At 30.7% G+C, this 22,498-nt stretch overlaps 3 protein-coding genes across 6 annotated transcripts in view; all 3 read right to left on the bottom strand.

The window, feature by feature from the left end:
- The window catches only part of LOC130444096 (neurocalcin homolog), a 226,092-nt gene that overhangs the window by 58,996 nt on the left and 144,598 nt on the right, over positions 1–22,498 (bottom strand). The window lies entirely within an intron of this gene.
- The window catches only part of LOC130444099 (probable small nuclear ribonucleoprotein Sm D1), a 169,745-nt gene continuing 147,759 nt past the window's right edge, over positions 513–22,498 (bottom strand). The window contains exon 3 of the mRNA XM_056779096.1: positions 513–3,707. The gene's annotated coding sequence lies outside the window, so the exon portion shown is untranslated. The remainder of the gene's footprint in view (positions 3,708–22,498) is intronic.
- Positions 7,192–22,498, bottom strand: part of LOC130444097 (neuronal calcium sensor 2) — a 159,879-nt gene continuing 144,572 nt past the window's right edge. For all 4 annotated transcript variants that reach the window (XM_056779091.1, XM_056779090.1, XM_056779092.1 and 1 more), the window contains 2 exons: positions 21,982–22,110; positions 7,192–7,909 (listed from right to left, as the gene is read on the bottom strand). In XM_056779091.1, the coding sequence (XP_056635069.1) occupies positions 7,733–7,909; positions 21,982–22,110 (306 nt within the window). In that variant the 3' untranslated portion in view covers positions 7,192–7,732. The remainder of the gene's footprint in view (positions 7,910–21,981; positions 22,111–22,498) is intronic.

The raw sequence follows: 22,498 nt of genomic DNA, 5'->3' as shown, positions 1-22,498 counted from the left end.
TTATATTACTTATTTGTTATAATCATAGTAATTTATGCATTTATATCCAGAATAATAAAATATAATGGTATTTGAATTGAAAAAAAAAATATTTGTATTTTATTTGTTTTAATATACTTTTCATGGGTCGAAAGTACCTAAATTCGAAATTTTTTGAGCCTTTCAAAATTCATATCTCTAAAAATATTAACTTTATCGTGAAAAGACCTTTGTTATTTGTATTTCAATAAAGAATTTAAAAAATTTGTCCGGTTGAATAATAATAATTTCTTGCAATTGTTTAAACAATTTCGGTTTAAATAAAATGACACGGGGTTGCCTCATGGCTACATGCATTTCTATCATCAGTAGGGCAATTTGAAAAGAATCGTATAAAATAAAATTAGGTGGAATAATTTTCGGTACTCATGAGCCGTTTTCTCCTTGACTGTGAAGGTTTATTGAGAATTTTTTTATTATATAGTAGTAGTAGTAGTAAAAAGTTTGGAGAGACAACCTATGTATTTGGATTATTTATTTTTTTTTTTTTTTAATTCAGATCACCCAGTATATCATATATGCGTATAAACAATATTCTAAGAACGTATTAAAAATCTTAAGTGTATGTACAAAAATAAAGGTTGTATATGTATAAATGCCTTGTAAGGAATAATATCAACTGTATATCTATAGGTTGGGTCACTTGTACGACATATTTCGAAACTAGCACAATTATGAAATTAAATGTATTTTTTCAATACGAAATTTCCGTTGGAGTGTTTATTTTATACATAATTAACTTGAGGAAATCTAATTAATAATTTTTTTGAAATCTGCAATCAATATTTTTTTGACAAGAAATAGTTATCTTTCTTCTTTTCTTTAAATGTCGATATATATAAAATATGTCAACTATTTAGAACATATAAATGTATCTTTCGAATACCAATCAACCCATAACGTAGCGATAGCACAGCGTTGGGTTAAGCTACTGAAAAGATGGTGGCAAGTGGCTCGATTTTTTCAATTGAACAGAAAAAAGAACTACTATGGGTGCATTCCACTAAGCACTCACGACAATGATGTTCACGACTAAGATCTTTCCCGTTCCACTTAGTCCAAACCCAAGTGGAATGGATTACGAGGCGTTTTGAGACTTGAGATAAATATTATCGAATTGCAAAACAGAAAAAATAAAGCGAAATCATTAAGAAGTTAGTTGTAATTTATAAGTTATTGAATTTGAAAACAACGCAAATTATAAATACCGGGAACGAGTGAATTTAAAAACGAGTTCATTTATTCATATTCACGTTTTGTTATTTATGCAGAGAAGCCCCGAAGTCATCCAAAATATTAATACAAATAAAGTATTTTACGCATAAATTAGACGTGTACTCTATAAAGGTGAAAATAACATCCAAGCATCTAATTCCTGATTAGTTATACCATTTATTATCAAAAGGCGAAAAAAGTTTTAGGCGCTCGTATTGCGTTGCTTCGCGCAACTTCTGGCATACGCAGACGATGTAGTAATCATTTCAATATCGTAAAACGAGCTTAAGAAAACCTGCAGAGTTTTCATGTCAGTGCATCAAATTCATGGGTATTTTACGCTTCTTTTATTTTATGCTTAGTTTAAAGTGAATCGATGTTATGTGGTTACGTGAAATTCGTGCATCTGCTTGCAAACTATGATCCTGTTCTATGAGAGGATTTAATCCATTTCATACGCCCACAGGTGTAGTGCTCCACAGTTCCGAAATCTCTCACACTTCGAGAGATTGTGGATATAGAATTCGTTGTATACATAGCAGAGTTTGTACATTGCAGCTTCTGCTAAACCTAGCGTCTCTAGATATCTATTGAGGTGGCAATGCCCTGACAAGAATCTTGTTAATATTTGTAAAAGGTTGGAAAGGATTAACCCGAAGCAAACACACACATTAAGACGTCCATACGTCTTTCTACGAAGTAGAAAAGAGTGTATACCCATAAGATTAACTTTTAACAAAAAAATAAGACTTTCCAAAATCTCTCATAGAACTCAGAGGAGTCTACGCGCGCAACTGTGACGCGAATGAGGATGAGAATCTGTCGAAATAACAGGGGTGGTGGAATGTTCTTCTTTGCACCCATCTGCGGATTTATCCGGGAGTGGATGCTTAGAGGAACGGGACACCACTTTAAATATTTTTATCTAAAAGAAAAGTCTTTTGGGGATTCAATATTGATATTGTATGACAAATATACAAAACATTAAAACTGAATTTCATCTAAGACGATAGATAATAGCGATTTTAAGCAAAGAAAATGACTGCAGGTTAATAAAATGTACTAAAATTGAAGTTTGCGGGTTGCAGTATATTGAAAAACTGACTTAGCAGTGTCATTATCAAAGGGCATTAGAAACTTTTTGATAAAGGTAAATTAAGTTAAGTTATCTTAATCTATACCGATCTGTAGCTTCCTTTTGGCCGGAGAATTTTTGAGATACTGTCGTAGAAGTGAGCTATCCTATATACTAATAATAAAGCAGGGTTGGCAAGAATCCCATTTTTGTACAAAACCCAACCCATCCGAATTTTTTTGAAAACTTCTAGGTTTTTGTTATTTTTGGTATGAAACAAAAATATTTTGTATAAAAACACAGGCCACCAGAGTTTTATTGGTATTCTAATATTCATAATATTTCTCAATTTCTGTATTTAGTTCCATTTTGCTGTGGTTTCATTAAGAGAATCTAAATTTGGATTTATATAATGTGAGTTGTGGAACAGACTTAGAGTAATTGAAAGTATTAATAAAGATTTACAAATATTACCACAAAAATTCAGGTGAATGTAAATTTGATTGATAAACTGTAAATTAGACCAGATATAATAATTTACATAAATTTACATACCTGGGTCATATTTTACAAACGTTCTTACAGTTTTATTGAATTGAAAACTTTCCGGTGTGATGTTTTCAATTTAAAAATTTCAGTTTCTTCCTCTTTTAGACTTTTGAATATTTATTTTTATAAGCATAAATATCATTTTACATATTTTTTTGCAAGTTTATTTTCAACAGTTTTTGAAAATGAAAAAAAATCAAAAAAGTATGGAATTGAAAACTTTCAGGCATGATATTGTAAAATTGAAAATGTCAGTTTCTTCCTGTGTTAGAACTGTTCATATTTATTTTCTTAACTAAATGTTCTTAATTTTATTTCCATTTATTAGAATAGTTCTAGAATAATTTAAACAAGGAAATATTATTAATTATATATATTTGCATGTTTCTGAATCCTTCTCAATGTTGTTATACAGTAGAGACTCTAGAAGAAATTTTCTGTTGAAGGAATAAATTTAAAAACATAAATATTCTTTCGCATAGTTTTCATTTTCATTATAATGGGGTACAATTATTTATCATTATATATTACTGCAATTTGATATGTAGTAATAAAATAATATAAAAACTAATGAAAATAGTATAATATCTATAACTAATTTGTGTCATGTTTTCAAGTCGAAAATTTCCCTTTTCTTTATATTTATTTTTATTTCTGAGTTTCTTCCTTCAGCTTTTTATACTTATTTTCTTGATTGAATGTCCATGATTTTCTCTGAACAACAAAATATTATTGATTATATACAATTGTATGTTCCTTAATCCTTATTCTTGAGAAGGATAATGATTCTGCTTATGACCAAAAACCCTGTTGCTACACTGTCCATACTCTAGAAGAAATGAAAAATATATTTGAAAGATTAAAATTCTTTCACATAATTTTTTGCAAGTTTATCGTCATTTTTGAAAATAAATATATAAAAATTCTTATTATAGTGGGGCAACATTATTTATTATTATTAATTACTGCACTTTGACTTAGACTTCATTAAATGCGACTCTAGCCACTTCAATGTTGACAGTTTCACTTCGATGATTTTGCATTTAAATTTTTAATTTTCTGAAATTATTTGTTTTATCCGAAGTTTTGTCTAAATTATTGAATAACAATGAATGATGATGAAAAATAAAACATCAGCGATGAAGAATTAATCGAATCCACGCCACCTGATCTCAACGAAGAAGGCAACGGGGCCGTTCTTAATTCGTTGCCGGATAAATCTCGTGCAAGGTACTAAAAAAATGGAACGAGCTCTTTATGAAGTGGTGTTACCAAAAAAGGCGAAAAACCCAACAGAAAACGTAGTGCTCGCTTATTTTTCAGAAAAATCTAAAATATGGAAAAGTTCTACTTTATGGTCTACATTCTCGATGATTAAAAGTACTCACACACATCACATCAACAAATATCCAAAACTCATCAATTTCCTGAAGAAACAAAACAAAGGGTATACTGCAAAAAAATCAAAACCAGAGAAAATATAATAGAATTCTTGTTACATCCTTATGAGTCGTCTAAAAAATGTTGTGAACGCCGCGGCTGGAATACTGAAAGTAGCACTTTCAGTCCTTGGCATGTTTTCAAACTGAAAATTTCCTTTTTCTTTATATTTGTTGAAGTGAAAATATCAATTTCTTCCGTTTTCTTCCTCCTTGGAGCTTTTTATATTTATTTTCTTGAGTAAATGATCATGATTTTATTCACTTTTTTCAAAATTTTCAAAATCATTTAAAGAAGAGAATATCATTAATTTCATATATTTGTATGTTTCTTGATTCTTATTCCGGAAAAGGATATTGAATCTATTATGTCAATAAAACCCTGTTGTTAGACCCTTGAAGAAATTAGGAATCAATTTGAAAGGTTAAAAACTCTTTCATATAGTTTTTGCAAGTTTATCATCATTATCATCAAATTAAATGTATGAAAATTCTTGTTATAGTGGGGCAACATTATTTATTATTATTTATTACTGCAATTGGCAAAAATGTAATTAAATGGGATCAACAAAATATTAAAAGTTTAGTATGAAAACCTATTTTGTGTGATATTATAGAATTGAAAATTCATTTTATTAAGGAAATTTCATTCTCCTCTAACAAAATATCTTTTAAACATAAAAATATTGTTAATTATGATTATTTATATGTTTGTTAATCCTTATTCCTTGTTATACTCTTGTCACACACTCTGTGACTACTAAGAAATGTAGTAAATGAAATGTGAAAATATAAATATTCTATATCTGATTATAACATACAAAACTTATTTTTAGGTTTTGGGTTTGAAAAGTAAAATGCTATTTTTATATACTAATTATTTAGTATTGCATACTCTTCAAAAACCCAGTTCAATCAAAAAGTCAGGTGAGTTTTTGTTGTTGTACACGCCCAAAAAATATTTGTGAGTTTTTCTGGACTAGATTCACTTTGCCAACCCTGTAATAAAATGTCTTATTACAATAGAAAATAATAAAAACATATCAAATATTTTTTCAATACCTATAGGTACTTTGTGCAACCTAATTTAAAAAATGGTTACCATCTAATGAATAGGCAAAAAATTTTATTCACTTTTATCACATTCAGTTTATTTTCATTTACTTTTTTTAATTTTCGGTTAATTAAATGTTTTAAAGGGTTAAAGTGATTTTTTTTCACGGCAGTCACTTTATTTTTGATCGGTACTATACAAAGTGCATTTAAATTGGAAATAGAATCTTTTTATAAATAATGTGGATATATTTAACTATATTTTTTAATAAATTTCTCACAAGTATTCGTTTTAATCTCAATATTTTTCAAAATGTGTCTCTACCGAACATTATAGAATTAATCAAGTAATTTTTATCATATTTTAAGCTATAATTCCAATAGATAATGTAATAGACATTGTCTTAGCTCTATTTACGGCTGAAACAATTTGAAAATATGTTTTTGAGAACTTCCATTACTGTCCTTAAGATTTATTGAAGAATACATAACTATATCTCTCCAATACACAATATAGTCCGGTAAAATTAAATAAAAGAATAAGAGAAACTACATAAATTCCGATCAAGCTGAAAATCAGTAAAATTGTTTAAAATATAATTAAAAATAAAATTGTGAAGGTCCCCATATTTTTTTCAGAGTCAAAGGTCAAAAAATAGGTTTTTCAGCAAAAAGGTAAGTTTTATCATAAAAATACGTCAAACAAAAATTGTAGATATTAAAATTATCTACAAAAAACGTATCAATACTTTTTTTAATAACCATCGTTTCTGAGATGTAACGATTCAAAAAGTTGTAAAAGTTGCAATCGTCATAATATACATGAGTGCGCCACGTATAACATCTCTTAGAGTTGTAATAGCTCTACATAAATCGGGCATCTATTATCTACTTCTACAAAATGTCAAAATCATGTAATGTTTTTACACGTAATAACTGGCTGTGACACGACATCTGCATTTTACAGGAAGTGTAAAATAACAGTTTTCAAAATGTAGAAAAAAAGATTTTGTTTAATGTGCTAAAGTTTTTAAAAACAATAATTAAACTCGACAAGTTATTACCAACAACATTCGCTTTTTTCTTTCTATGTAAGGATCTCCTAAAAAACTACCGGCTTAGATAAGTATCGATATGCATGTTTCGTTAAAAAAAAAGTGAAAAACAAGTTCAATTGGCTTGTCTTCCTCCAACCTGAGTTGCTGCTCATCAACATCTTTTTCGGGTATATTACCAAGTTCAAGTGTGACTTAGCTGTCAGCTAGACACTACAGACTGGGGTTGGAAGTTAGCCAACAATACATTAGAACCCGTTCAAACTTTATTCCCACCTGTGACGGAAAAACTGCTCAACACAATTTTTTGCAACTGCAATTGAATCACCAAATGTGGAAAATCCGTTTGATTCCAACAGGGCGACATGCGATACATCGCTATTGACGTAATTTACATGCACTCAGAATGAAGATGAAGAAGAAGACGAACAAAAAGAAGAAATTGAAAGTTACGACGATTAAATTTCACAACTGTTTTTTTTTATTTAAATCGCTTCTATCTTTTCAATCTCTACTAATTTCCTTTATTTTGCTATAGTTTCAAATTAAACATGATTACAACAGACCCATGGATATTATGATTGCAACTTTTTGTATCATTATATCACAGAAACAGTGGCTCGTAGGACAAAAAGTATTTTTACGTTTTTTGTAGATAATTTTTTGATTTATAATTTTTGCCAGAGTTATTTTTACGATACTTACAACTTACCTTTTTGCTGAAGATCGCGAAAAACTCCTTTTTTGACCTTTATTCTCGAATAAATTTTTGTTTCTTTTCAAGTATTGATTTTAAATATATTTTGAAGAATTTACTGATTTTTAGCTTGGTGGAGATTTATGTAAATTCGAATGTCTAAATTGACCAGACTAATAATAAGCAGTCCCGTAATATTACATACAATAACACTTTAAGATAGTCTAAGATATGTACGGCTACTGATACACATGTTTTATTTCGAAATTAAATGCACTATATAATGGCTAATTTAGGGGTAGGCCTACCAATCCGTAATAAAAATATACTTTTTCAAGCTGAGCAACAGAGACAAGCTGGATTAAACAAAAAAGAGGCTCAACAAAAAAAAATCAAAATAATATACAGATCATATCTCCTACTCTAAAAAGTTTTCATCGATGCTTTTCATGTTATTATTCTAATCCACATGAAAATGCGCCATGATAATTAAAACCTTTTGGTAAATTGTCCTTTTTGTAGGACACAAATATATTAAAAAGTTGTGTGGATGTGGACCTATAACGACGATAGGAATTTTCTTTTTTTCTTTAAATTCTTATTAAACACATTAGGGCGCGAGCATTTTAGACAATTCTTCATCTTGTAGACATCCTTTGAGGAATTCGTCTTGCGTTAATTGCCCGTCGTTGTTTTCGTCCATCTTGGCGAAAATATTTTTGGCCCTTTCCTCGGCCGAATCGGCAGGTCTATTGGAAGAACACGCTCCCAACATATCATATATCGCCTGTAACAAAAAAAATCTTGATACAATGGGAATAAATAGATAAGAAGTTCACTAGATTTACAAATTGTAGTCATCAAACGCTGGAAGGATTACATTGAAAAGTAACTTTATGACTATAGGTTATTTATTTATTTCATCATAAAGCATTCGTGACTATATAATTTGAATTTTCAAAATTCACGTTAGGGATATAAAATTCATGTTGTTAGTGGTATTCCTGCAATATAATTGAAATGAGTAATATAATCTTGTCTTCATAGTAAAGTTTATACATGAACCATCAGGAACTTCATCACATTATATTCTACACATTTTCACATAGGATTGCTTCCATATGGTCTCAAACAAAAACTCAAATCGTGTAGAAATTTGTGATATTAGATGTAAGTATCTTCTTAGTAACATACTTTCATTGTTTATTGCAACAAGTTCGCAAGTCATGTGACACTTCTTGTCAGGGGTAGTCAGTCTAGTCGGAAATTTCCAAGGGAAAAAATATTATTTATCTCTTAATATTATGGATTATGTTTATCCACATAGCCATATGGGAGAAATATAAACAATCTTCAAAATAACTAATTCAGGACCGCAATATTATTGATTGAGGTTTTGCCCCGATCCACTTATAAATCAAGTCTTACGCTAGAAACTGTTGCAGCGTGTCTACAGTGGAAACACGAATTCGAGAGAGTCACATCTCAGAATTAAAATGAATCGTGCCGAGCAGCGTTGTAATTAAATACTTGCTTTTAAAAAAGTTGTCTGCAATGAAGATTCATATTTGGTAGGTAGGTGACATAATGAGAAGATAAGTTCTAATTTGGTGGACAAACTACTACAGAAAAACATGCTGGTGGACGATTCACAACCGCTACTACACATGAAAGTGTTAAAAAGTTCCATTTGACTATTACTTGAAACTTGAAAAAATTGTCTGAACTATAACTAAATACACAAGCAAACTCAAAAAGACATTCGCAGTCATATTTGACACAGTATGACAAGACGAAAAAACTTTTTAGTAACAATGAACGCGTCATGGATCTATCACTATAATGTATAGGCCAAAATATACAGTATAAAGGTTGACAGCTGCCGAAACAGTTCAAGAAGATGTCATGCCAACTGTATTTTTGATTGCTGAAAGCAGTCACTGGTCTGCTAATGCAATAGCCGCAATAGTTTAGTTGGGATTCGAATTAGTTAAGCATCCGCCATACTCCTTTCTGGCCCCAGGTTTTTCTAACGTTATAAGAGCCCCTTAGTGGTAAACTATCTACCTAATTAGCCTCATATGTTCATTTTTAGACATAGACATCTCTCTCCTTCCTCCACACTTCTCCATCTTGTTAGAGTCCCATCCATTTCGGTCCTAGTCAGCTTTTTCAAATTGTTCAAGCATTACATTTGTGCTCTTCCTCTTTTCCTCATATGGTTCTAGATCTCCAGCGTATGACTATCTTATTCCATCAGTCGTTTTCCACTTTAACTCTGCCACGTGTCTAGAGACATCCTGTGAATTTATTTTGTTATGGATCCAACTATTTCTTTTGTTGTCTGCCAGTTTGATATTTAACATTCATCTTTCCACGGATCTGATTGTTTCCTCCATTCTATGGATGTTTTCTTTTATAAAATTCCAGTTTTAATAGCCTTATGTGAATATCAGAATTACATATTGAATTTCAGGTAATGAAGTTATTTTTTATTCATCACTTTATATGACAGATTTCCAAATGAGGCCTGTGTCAATCTTATTCGTTTTATTTCTTCAATTTGATTTTCAATATTCGGCTTTATTATTTTTCTTAAATATATGATTTTTTACATCTTCTAGATCTATCCGTCCCACTGTAATTTATAGTTTTCCTTGTTGATTTTTATTACTTCATAGTTTTATTTCTTAATCATGACATGCAGTTTCTATTTTTTAATTATTATTGACAGTATATCTTCCGGAAATAGCAGGTGATTAAGTTATTTCTCGTCTATATTCAGGCCTCAAAGAAATTCTTTGAAAATGTCGCTTTTCGTTTCTTGATTAAACAGTTTGGGTAAAATAATATTTTCTTATTTATCTTTTCGGCATATCTTAATTGGTTTTGTTTGTACCCTTAGTTTAATAGTTAGTGTGTTTTTTTCATATGTATTTATTATTAAATCGTAATAGTTCTTTCAATATCAATCGCAGATTATAAAAAAATTTGCCGACAATTTTGTTTGATCTACCATGGGCGTAGATATCTTATTTTATAAATTTATTATTCTTATAAATACTTTTAAAAATATGTGTATCTTATGCGAGAAAGTATTCGTTAAAAGGCAACAGAATCAGTATAAATTGGCCGGCATTATACGCCTTTATTTAGACAGATGCATTTATTGTAGTCCTACTTGGAACTTGAGATAAAAATCATTATAACACCTCGTTAACTTGCTACAACTGAATATTAAATTGTAAAACGTAAATTGACGAGTAAAATGTATCTGCCTCTCAGGAAGTTTGATTTAAACAGGGTACCAGACGTGAACTGAGCCCTTTTTGTACCCCATTAGAACTTCGGTAGTCTTATGTCTTAGGCCGCTTAGGCGTATTTATGAAATATTGATTGTTCCTCGCATAACTGTCTTCTGCAATTGATATTGGAAAAACTATACTTATAGTCGATCCTTCCAGTCTGTAATGAGTTTTCTACGATACAGTGTTCTATACTGTGAAAAGAGTTTTAGAAATCAATGAGTGCCATGTATAGTAGAACTTGGTTGGTTTTTACAATTTTAATTTTATGGTTAATAGATTGTCATTTGTATTAAAACCTATTCTAAGCCCTGCTAGTTTTCGTTGTTTCATTTAGATGTTAAAATCTCTACTTTTTTGTTTCACTCCAGCTATTTGTCATTTATTTGCTTTCTAGTATTTTTTTTAATTAGAATATATAAATTTTCTCGTCTTATTTTCTCTTTGTCTTTCAGCACTACTACATTTACTACATCCTCTTCGCGATATGTTACCCTATATTTCTTAAATTTGATTTATCTCGCTATTGTTAATTTTTAATGAAATCTGAGTTGATGTTCTCAATTTTCATTATTAGTCTTAAGGTTTTTGTTTCGTGCTTAAAAAAATTGTATAGTATTATTGTTAGTATAAATTCCTTAGTCACTATTTATTATTCTTTCTGCAGAAATAATAGCGGACACAAATTAATGGAAAATCAGCATATCGAGGAACTATAACCATCAGGAAGACTATTAAAGAGGGTAACAGAAGAACTATCAAGAAGAATATTGAAAAGAATGCGCGAAATATACAGCAGGAAGTAATAAATAAAAATAAACAAACGAAATAAAAATATGAAATGTTTGAAATCACGATTTAGAAGTACATCTATTAATAATATGAGAAGTGTAGAAGGAGAGAGAGACACTCATTGGTTAGTTTTTGATTGGAATGGGAACATTTTCATATAGGATATGGATTAAATTCAAGTATATTTGTTGATATAGATGTTGATTTTTGGAAAAGGTCCGCCTTTTTACGTGCGTGAAATTAATTTTGATAATGATTACGGCGTAAAGATGGATTTTCGAACCAAACAGCTTTCGGAGGGTGGAGATGGGTAAAGGTTGTAGGCAGGTACAGCTACAACTGTATTATTTCCTGTAGTCGACCATGAACCTGTAATCTGGTGGACACCTTCAAGTCGTGGGTGGGGTTAGGAGCACACAGGCACATTTAGAAAACATTTCTTGCATCTAGCGCACACTACCTGTGTCGAATCCGAAAGATCGTTCGACGAGCGCACAAGAAAATTTGATCTGTTGAAGTGAAGTCCTAGAGATGAGCAAACATACGAACTTTTGAATAATTATTATCATTAAGACAAAACCAAAAACTATCAGCAACATCTACGATTTTCCAAAATGAGCAAATGTTCAATATTATATAAAATATTGAACAAAAATTGATAGAATTATTTTTTCTAAGAATGAGTGCATTTTTGGTATTAGGTTCAAAATAATTGGAAAATTGCGTATTTTGAAATATCCACAAAAAAGCCTTTTAATTTAAGAATGGTTAGGTTAGGTTAGGTTAGGTTAGGTTAGGTTAAGTTAGGTTAGGTTACGCTAGGTTAGGTTAGGTTAAGTTTGAAGACTATGATTATACTCGCATTGATGAGAAAGTATGAACTCTTTGTTACTCTGTTGTTAACTCTTTATAATTTTTGTTCTTTTATTTGCGGTAATAAATATTTCAAGCTAAATACAGGGATTGAAGATACCGTTTTTATACCTGCAAATGTGCGCTCGATTCAACGTCCTATATAACCTGTGCGCTGAATTACCGTGCTCTCGAATCACGTGCTCTCGAATCACGTGCGCTCGATGCACGAATTCACGTCGTGATTTTAATAATTTTATGTTTGCGTTTTATCGTTTTTTCTATTCTTTCATATTGTATTTTCCGTTTAATCACTTTAATATCCTCCATTTCCTTTTCTCTACTTTTATCAGTGGTCTTCTTTTTTACTTTTCAATATTCTTACTGATAATGTTAGTTAATCAATGTATCCATTGTCTATCACCTTTGCGCCAGGTTTTATTTCTTTTATTTTGATTCAATACATATGTATTTCGTGATTTATTTTTTCAATATCCAATGTCTGGGTATTTTATGTGATATATGTGATATTTGAAATATCTCACGTCTCTAATGATCTATTTCTTTGTTTTGTGGATGTGGACGATTTCATTTTTAGTATAATCATTAAAACTCATCTTTTGCCTTAAAGAAAAGAGTTCATTGCATAGATAAGTGGTTCCTCAACGTACTTAATAATTACGTTTGTCATATGTGGGGTAAATCAGATGTTTCCTCTTACTAGAAACGCTAGAATATCGGTGTGTCCATCTCAATAGAAACTATGTTTGGTAATATATTTGCTAGTTTCAGTATGTGAAGTACCAAAGAAATTTCGTGAAAACTGTGAAAAACACCGCAATGACGACAAATTACTAATGTCAAGGTGAAGAAAATCTTAAAATAAACTTTCATTATAACCATTAAAGTGTTGGTCATGCCCTATCATTTGCTCAAACTGATATTTTCTACCCCTTTTACTTTAACAGTCGAACCGGAACACGATAATATGAAAAAACAAGGAGTTCTTGTCACTTCAATAAAAATATCTGGGCGTTTTCCAGTCCATTAATTCACTCAAACTCGATTTGTGTACTCGTTGTTTGGAAAGTGAGAGGAACGGTAAATCGATAGTTAAGTAGCTTATAAAAGTAAATGTTTGCTTCACTATGATGGGTCTTTTCAATGATTCTGTCAGATGACTCTTTTAGTGATAGCTGCCCTTCAAAAACTAGTGTCTGCATATTGATTGATCTTTTTCAATGGATTTAAGTGCATACAGTGCGTAGCTAATTTTTGGAACAAATTAATTATTTTCTGGACAATTTATTAAAAAAAATAAATCGTTGATTTTTTTTATATTGAAGAGTGGGTCTTCTAATATTTCATTTGAAAGTTCTTTGAATAATGTATTCAGCAGTATACATTCAACTGACTAATGCTTATACATAGAAAATGGAAAAAATAATTTCATTTAGTCAGATAATATTTTCAGTTGACGAACTGCAAAATTACATGCACATTCTTCTTGCACATTACATGAAGTTTCCGAATGAGTTCTATTAACTTCGTCTCTAATTCGGTCCAACAGCTTTTGTAGGTGTTACATTTTATCTATGAGCTTGAATAACTCCAAAAAAATATAGAGGTGTAAGATATGGAGATACTGGGTGCCACTTATTGTCTCGTAAAATATGATTGTTGAAGTTGAACAAATATATACAATTTTCTTTATTAAGGCCTCCAATTCAACAACCATTGGAACAGAATTAGCTCTGCTAATGAAAAGTTTCAAATTTGTTTTTACACTTTGTTCTTGTTTTCTATATTAAAAATAATTGGAAAAGGATCAATAATGAAAATAATTAGAATTGTAATAAATTTGGCAAGCAAAATTGGCACTAAAAATAAGAGTACATGAATTTTTTATTAAAAAGGATTACCAATTGTAGATAAAATTATTTTCTCCCTTCAAACTAATGATCCAAAAAAAATACCATGACGTGTCTTATTACGTATTTTACGTGAGATGAACGGGCATTTAAAGAAAAATAGGAATAATGCACTTATTGACAAATAGTATATAATTTAATGTCACAGAAAATATCTGAAAGAAATGTCAAAGATGGTGATAGAAAAATTATACCAAATAAACCTGGCGGATTGAAGGACATACAAGTTTAAAAGCCCCATATATAAACGGGAAATTCCTTAATATTACTCATATTGGGAATCGTCAAAGGAAGTTTAAATTCATTTGTCTTTTGAAAAAACTGGAATTTATTATGATGAAATGTGTGCAGAAGAATGGTTTTCAGATATTCTCATAAGAATATAACCAGGATCTGTAGTTCTTAGAGGTAACGCCCCTTACCACAGCCGACAGGTAGAAAACTTACCAACCACCCAATAGAGAATAGCTCCATTTTGTAAATTGAATTAATAAAATTACTAAAACACAATATCATTAATCTTTGGAATAAGTAGTAGATGAAATACCGCGAAAACGAGGCGTAATTTAATTCGATTGTCACCTACAACTATCGAGTTAAACCCAATAAAACTTATGATCTCAAACATACAAGTCTTATTATACATATTTGCAATTTTTTAGCTGTATAAATTTAATTGATATTTGTTGCCACATTCACCAATATTCACCAAGTTATCAGGTAAGTATTTACAAAAAAATTTATTACACTAATACTTATATTGATGATAAAACACTAGATAACATAACAAATCTTCAAAATATTTGACAATAAATAATTGAATTCGAAAATTTGTTAGTAATTAATTAGAGATCCATTTTTCGCAATAACTAATATTCTTGGCACGGAATGAATTAAATTTCATTTAAATCTGGGTCTTTCCATGCTATTTCAATGGCTCCCCATAGCTCTTCTTGATTTCTAGTACGGGAATTTTTTTCAGCAGCCACCATAAATTTTTAATGGGATTTATATCAGGACTTTATGCAGGCTACGGCAAAGTTTCAATATTGTTTTGTCGAAACCATTGTTAAATTATGCGGTGTGAACAGGACAATTATTGTTTTCACCATAAGTTTGATTTACTAATGGCAACATAATATTGTCTAAAATATTAAGGTAAACTTGAGAGTTGAACCTTGCACAAATTCTCCAAGAAACGCCAGGTCCATTGATACTCATCCAAGCCCAAACATTAAATGAAAAATTTGACGGACTTACTACTTCCGTCAACATAATGCTATGTCATTTATTACAGAGCCTACTAAAAGTATACATAAAAAATTAAAACTTGTTAAAAAATACAATAATAATATAAAAACCCCTGTATAAAATGAACATTTGTCAACATAGATTCGAATACGTCTGACCTTGCTCGTAACAAGCGAACAGAAACTAATTTTATATCTTCGTAAAAAATAATTTATAAGGGTCTGCAATGGTCAAATTTTTTCCAAAAAAAATTAATAACTCAAAAAGTTTGTATTTTTCGAAAAAGTTTTTAGACAAAAGTATACTAAAATTTTACGTAGATTTTAAAAATGTATTAATATACAGGGTAGTTTAAAATAGCAAAGTTACAGTCGACTTCCGGTAGAACCGGAAGTCGGCCATCTTTGAAAATAATTTATAGAAAAGATCGTATCCGAAAACCCAAACGTAGAAATTTTCATGATTTTACTATAACTATTTTGCCATATACAGATAGTTTTATCTCGTCGTGGGCGGACCCTGTATACATTTGTTACTATATGTGACTTGACCTTTGTTAGTACAAAAGCTACAATAATTAGATATTAACCTAAACATGTCAAAGTTATAAAGGTGAAAATACTCCCCTAATATACAACAATGGAGTGTTTTCGTTGGGCTAATCAGCTTGTTCGAAATTACTGAGCTACCCTGGTATTGGGTTCGTAAATAATTCCGAGAATAAATTCAGATAAATTATAGTGAGTTATAGTAGCGAATCATAACTCATATTGTTTGTTTAAAATTATAATTAATTGGACAAAATCTGTTAAATAATTAATATATAAATTGATAGGAGGAAATAAATATATTATTAATTGACTCTCCGTTAAAAAGTAACCAAGTCCATCCAATATAAGAAGAAATTTATTTAAAAGCTACCGTACTATAAGTTTAGAAGTATGAAAATGATGGGTAATGAATGAAAGCACCTGACATTTTCCTTTAATGGCCCACTTGAGGCCTTCATTTAGCCAAGCAGTTGTCATTAACATGGATTTACACTTCAGTTAAGGGAAGGATTGCGATCAATTACTGAAGAGCATTTCATCATAATAAAATGTAAATTATAAGCAAAAAATTTCTCACCAGACAGGAAAATGATAGATATTCTGATATTTGATGCTTATAAATTGATGGGAAAATTGTAAGGGAAAATCATTAATTAAAGTCAGTTTCCAATTTTTTTGATTTTATTGGAGAGAAATATTGATAAATTATATGCTATCTTCCCCGAAGAAAACATTATTATCGCCGATTTAAAGTTTTTGGGTTTAAAAAAGAAATTACTCAATGTACGTTCAAAACCGTTGATAGACAAAATGTTTCAAGCTCTATGAAAAAAATATTTATCTATTTTCCAAGATTTCCTTCAATTTTAGCTATTCAGGCATCAATATATTGAACTGTGAACGACAATATGTCTGAATTATTATTGTTCTTTAATTATAAGGAATGCATTCAATAACATCTTTCCCTCTAGCAGGTAGGCTGAAAATTTCGTAGGTTAGATTAAAAAAAATCTTTTTTGATCAAATTTAATATTATTATTAATATAGTTCTCTTCAAGGGTGTTACAAATATTATAGAGATCATACTGTTTTTCAATACCATTTTTATAACACGATTAGTCTGCAACTTGGTGAACCGGTTTTCCAGCCAAATGGCCGACAAAAGGGAATTGAGCAGCCGCAGCCGCAGCTGTACCCGCCAACCTCCTTTTAAATATTGAAGTAAACAAAAAAAATTGTTTTCAAAAAACCAAAAAATTGCTTGCAAGTTGTTGAAGGATGTTTGAACGCAACAAATTTTCATCAAGTCAAGTTTTGTCTTCAATAGTATTTTTTCCAAAAAGCAATACTTTATTGATACACAAATCGATAATGACAAAATTATAATTTGGGCAAAAAAGATTTGGCAAAATCGGTACAAAATAACAGAGAGGGAGTCTCGTGCAGTATATGAGTTTTTTATTAAAAATGGATTACCAATTGTAAAGGAAACTTTTTCAAAAAACCAAAAAATAAAAAAACTTTTCAAAAATAAAAAAAACACTCAATTATACTCCATTCGGAAAGAGTGTAGAGTAATAAATCAATCCCTTTCCTGGCCACGATAGCCGTAGTCACATTTAAGAACAATTCATTATTTAACCTTAGCAAATGAATCCAACATTTATTTTCTAAGAAATTTATTGCATCAAGTTCAAATTTCCAACTATATTTAGTTATCGGCCAAAACAATTCCTTTGGGGTATTTTAAGAAAGGAATGATGTTGACAGGTGAATATTTCACTTCCTTTATAGTATATACCTATACCAGACAGGTTAATTTGAAAACGATTTGTAAAATATTTCCTGGGGAAAACGATAATTAGGTAAATTTTGCAAGATGGTAATAAAACATTGAAATATTAAATATATATTAAATGGTTATTGATAAGTTCCAGTTTAAGAAAAAGTCCTATAAAAGAAAATTCCCAGTACACAACTGCATTTCTAGCGCACTGTTTGTCACAGAAACGTTTACAAAACTTTAGTGAATTTTCAATATGTCGACCTTCGAAAACTATACTCCAATACATAAAGTGAAGACATACGCACTCTCTGTTAACGAGAAAGCCATGGCTTTAACTGTATATGGTGCATTAAAATATCAGTACCCTTCAGTGAGTCTGGAAGATCTAACAGTATGTGTTCGAAGATGACAGGTCTAGTCGTGTGTTGGAGAAGGTCTTATTTACGGACGATTAAAAAACTCCGGGAGGAAGGAAAAACTATTTTTTATTTGTACAAGACTTGGGTTAACGAGGGGCACACTGAAAAATATTGCAAAATAAGACGGTTAACAATTTTAGACAAGTTTTCTTGGAGGGACTATAAACAGGATTGAGATCTCCATCAGGGAAAGGCAGACGATTAATAGTAACAAATCTTATTCCAGCCGGATCTGTAATTGTTCTTGACAACGCCAGTTACCACTCGAGACAATTTGAAAGTCTACCTACGACATCATGGAGAAAACAAGACATTATTAACTGGGTAATACAAAAAAATATTACATTCAACAATGACTTGGTGAAAAACGACCTTTTGTCAATTGTCAAAATAAATAAAAATCCCCACAAGAAATATAATATTGATGAAGTGGCAAGAAATCACCAAATTACTATTATTCATCTTCCTGCCTATCACTGTGATCGAATTGATATGGGCCCAAGTTAAAGGCGGAGTAGCTCGGAAAACACAACATTTAAATTAAAGGACGTTAGAATATTACTAAACGAAGCTTTAAATACGTTACTGCTGTAAACTGACAAAAACGCATTCAGCATGTTATCAAACAGGAAGAAAAAATGTGGGAATTAGACAACATTATTGATCAAACTGTTGAACCTCTCATGATTAATTTAAACAATTCATCCACTAATTCTTCGGAATAGAATACATATATTGCAAATATGTACATACTTTAAATATGTTACAGGAAATATTTGTAGACTGTTGTATATAATATAGTAATGTGTAGTTTAGTATATTTTGTATTTTTATTTTTCATACTTACATGTATATACTCGTATTTGTAAATAATTAAATAAAAATAACTCATTGCAACAGCTATGATGGTAAGTGTCTTACTTTTGGAGAGATTCAGAGTTTGATGTGAAAGTATTAAAATAGAGAAAGAAATAAAGATATCCTTCAATTTTGGAAAGAAAAAGATGGCCATTCGGATTATCTATTTTTCATTTTAGTACGTTCAATTATGGGGAAAATATATCTCTGCCCAGTTACTTATTTATCATTGGCATATTAAAATATTCCAAATTTTGGACGTGAAGTACCGTACTAAAGATTTCAAGGTTTTGCATTTATGATGAGCATTTATTACTCTACGCTCTTTCCAAATAAAGTATAGAGAAAATCCGTTTTTGCTTGCAAGCTCCCTTTCGCTTTCTTCTAGCCAAAATCTCCGCTTTTCCTCTCCAGAGGACAAACGACAAACACAACCCCACACAACTCCAACCCTGAAGAGGAGCAATTCCTATACCAGGGCCCACTCCAACAAACTCTCCTCTTTATCCTACCAAATTTAACCAACAAATCTCTCTTTCTATACAATTAATCTTTAGCCTCAAAATAGGCTTCGTTTCGGCTATTACCTCTTCATCGGCGCAAAATTTCTGTCCAACGAGCATCTTCTTGAGGTCTGCGAAAAGGACAAAATCGCTGGGGGTCCAATTTTGAGAATGCCGAAGCAATTCGATGCCCAATTCACGCAATTTTGCAATCATTTTCATTGATTTAAGACACGGTGCATTATCTTACAGAAACAAAACTTTCTTCTTTTTGAAATTGAATCATTATTCCTTAATATCATCCTCCAAACACTCCAATAAAGCTACTTAATAGTCCCTGATTATGGTTTCTCTCTTTTTAAGAAAGTCGATAAATATTATACCATGCGCATCTTAAAAAAATAATAAATATCATAATCTTGTTAGTTGACTTTTGTCGTCACTTTGTCGTCAGTTCCATTTTGAGCTTGCGCGGCACCCACTTTGAACAGAGCTTTATCTTCAATCACGATATATCCTACATATTCCTTTGGGGTCTTAGCTGTCTCAGTCAGGATCACTTTCTGGTTATCCGATGTTTTTTGTGGGTTTTTTTGATGGTTCCGTCAGTGACAGCCTCTTTGGGGAATTCACTACAAAAAATATTTGGCAAAATCGGTACAAAATAACAGAGAGGGAATCTCGTGTAGTATGTGAGTTTTTTTATTAAAAATGAATTACCAATTGTGAAAGAAATTGTATTCTCTCTTTAATCTATTGGAAATCTAACAAAAATATCAAGTCGTGTCTTGTTACGTATTTTACGTGAGATAAATAGGCATTTAAAGAGGAAGAGGCACAGAAAATATTTGAAAGAAATAACGCAGAGTTCCGAAAGAAATGATAAAAAAATGTATACGACATAAACCTGGTTAATTTAATAACATTCAAGTTGAAAAACCCCATGTGTAAACGGAAAAAGCCTTAATCTTACCATATTGGTAGTGACTCAGGATTCGTTAAAGGATGTTTGAACGCAATAATGTTTTTTAGGTCAAGTTTCGCCTTCAATAGTATTTTTTCCAAAAATCAATAATTCTTGACATGCGAAATTTCTTCTTATTTTTTCAAACCAACAAAAGTTTTACATATGTCTTTTGAAGGTTAGAGATAACTGAAAATCATATGGACTTAATACCAGTATCGCCACCTATGTGTTAACCTACGAAGTTTTCAGCCTAACTTATATCTTGTTTGGAAGATTCTCACACTCAACATGATTTTTACAATCTTTACTTATATTTGTTTTAGCATTAATTCTGTACATGGATAAATTTGTTCAAAGCTTTGTTACAAGTTTGGATTTTGTTTTGGAATTAAATATTTTTGATGCTTGAATGATGAATTACTTTTCTAAACAATAAAAATTTTTATTGTATATTCAATGTAGATAAACCGATTTGAACTAGCAGCATCAATATTGTAACTAATTTATTCAAATTGAAGTTCCGATTTATTTTATGAAAACTCTAATTTATTATTTTATGTATTTTAGCGATGAGACGACACATCCTGCATCTATTCATTAATCCGAGCTGTGGCGTTTATCTTCACTCGACGTTTTTTCTCAAGAGACATCTTTTTTCACTTAATTTCCCGTTGGTTGGCTGTTCCTACGAATTCGATCAACGTTGGCTTTAGTACAATTTACTTCATTCTCAATATCTCTTTGAAACATCGCTGACTAAAGTCAAATTTGCAGGGATTCATTTACATCAAAAACACCATCATATTTAGAGAATATTCTCGCCTACTTTTTTGATGTTGATTGTTTTTGTTTTAGACTCATTTATTACAAAGCTTTTATCTTTCGTGTGATCAAATTTTGTTACAATAACTTTTCAAAAGATTCCATTTTTTGCAACTTTCGTAACTTTATGAATTAGTCCAGCTACGTATACAATACTATTTGTAAAACTAGTGAGAAATAATATATATTTCTTCCTAGTGCAGCAGTTTTTTGCAAAGTTATGACATTTTCTCGCAAACACATTTTACGGACGCGTTGTTTGTTTCATGATGCAAAAAATTCGGTAGTGAAAATAATGCTGTGAAATTCTCACACAACCACAGGTTTCTGATCTATAGGTTAGAGGCAGCTCATGCTTAATAGTTAAAAATCCGTAACTTTTACGGGGACAACCTATACAATGTGAATATAGTAAAAATAAATTTTTATCAACTTTTTAATAAAAAAGTACTGTTTGTTCAACTAGATAAAATGTATGGTTTAGGAGATGTATAGATTTTTAGATCGTTATAAATGCCAAGGAAACCGTTCGCCATAAAGAGACATTCTGAAGAAAATTATCATAAATTGTAAGTTTTATTGAAAATACTTACACACACAATCAAACATTTCTAATTCGAATTTTTTGCATCAAATCCCGAAACATTAAAAATTTGAATTCCTTATCCTACGCAGAGTGCTCTTCACTAATGCAATTTGCGATTTATGGAGAGTGACGTTTTTTCATGACTAATATGACTCGAAAAAAAAGAAGATCTAATAATTTCAAACGTCCAAATGATGGTCTGCTTTAGGGTGAAAAAGTTAATAGAAATCACTCACCTGGACAATTTTTGTCATCTCCTGAATGTCTATGACGCCGTTGCCGTCGACATCGTACATACGGAAGGCCCACTTTAGTTTTTCCTCCGGCGTGCCGCTCGACGTGACATCGATCGCCAGCAGAAATTCCTGTAACAAGAAAAAAAGGGACATGAAACTTTTTCAAAGGATTCTTTCCTGCCGTTTCAATAATTTACGAAGGATACTCCGAAGAATTGCAGGTACGAAAAATTGGGTCAATGTTTCAAAAGTAAAAACTACACATACCTACCAAATGTGAATAGTTACTAATACGAGTACGAATTACATATTCACATCCCGACTATTAATAAAGATATTTTAAATAAACTAAAAAATGGCTTTGAAGCAAAGTCCCAAATTATTTTTAAAATAAGTTGAAAAAAGTAATTATCGAAAATACTAGTGTTATTTTGATAAAAGCGTGGAGTGCTTCGTTCCATATTTGTTGTATTTTTCATTTATTATTGTTTCAAGCTTATTTTCAACTTTTTAGTTT

This window comes from Diorhabda sublineata, chromosome 5 (assembly GCF_026230105.1).
Source record: "Diorhabda sublineata isolate icDioSubl1.1 chromosome 5, icDioSubl1.1, whole genome shotgun sequence".
NCBI lineage: Eukaryota > Metazoa > Arthropoda > Insecta > Coleoptera > Chrysomelidae > Diorhabda > Diorhabda sublineata.
The sequence above is the reverse complement of the archived record's forward strand: the minus strand, read 5'-3'. Positions and strand labels throughout refer to the sequence as shown.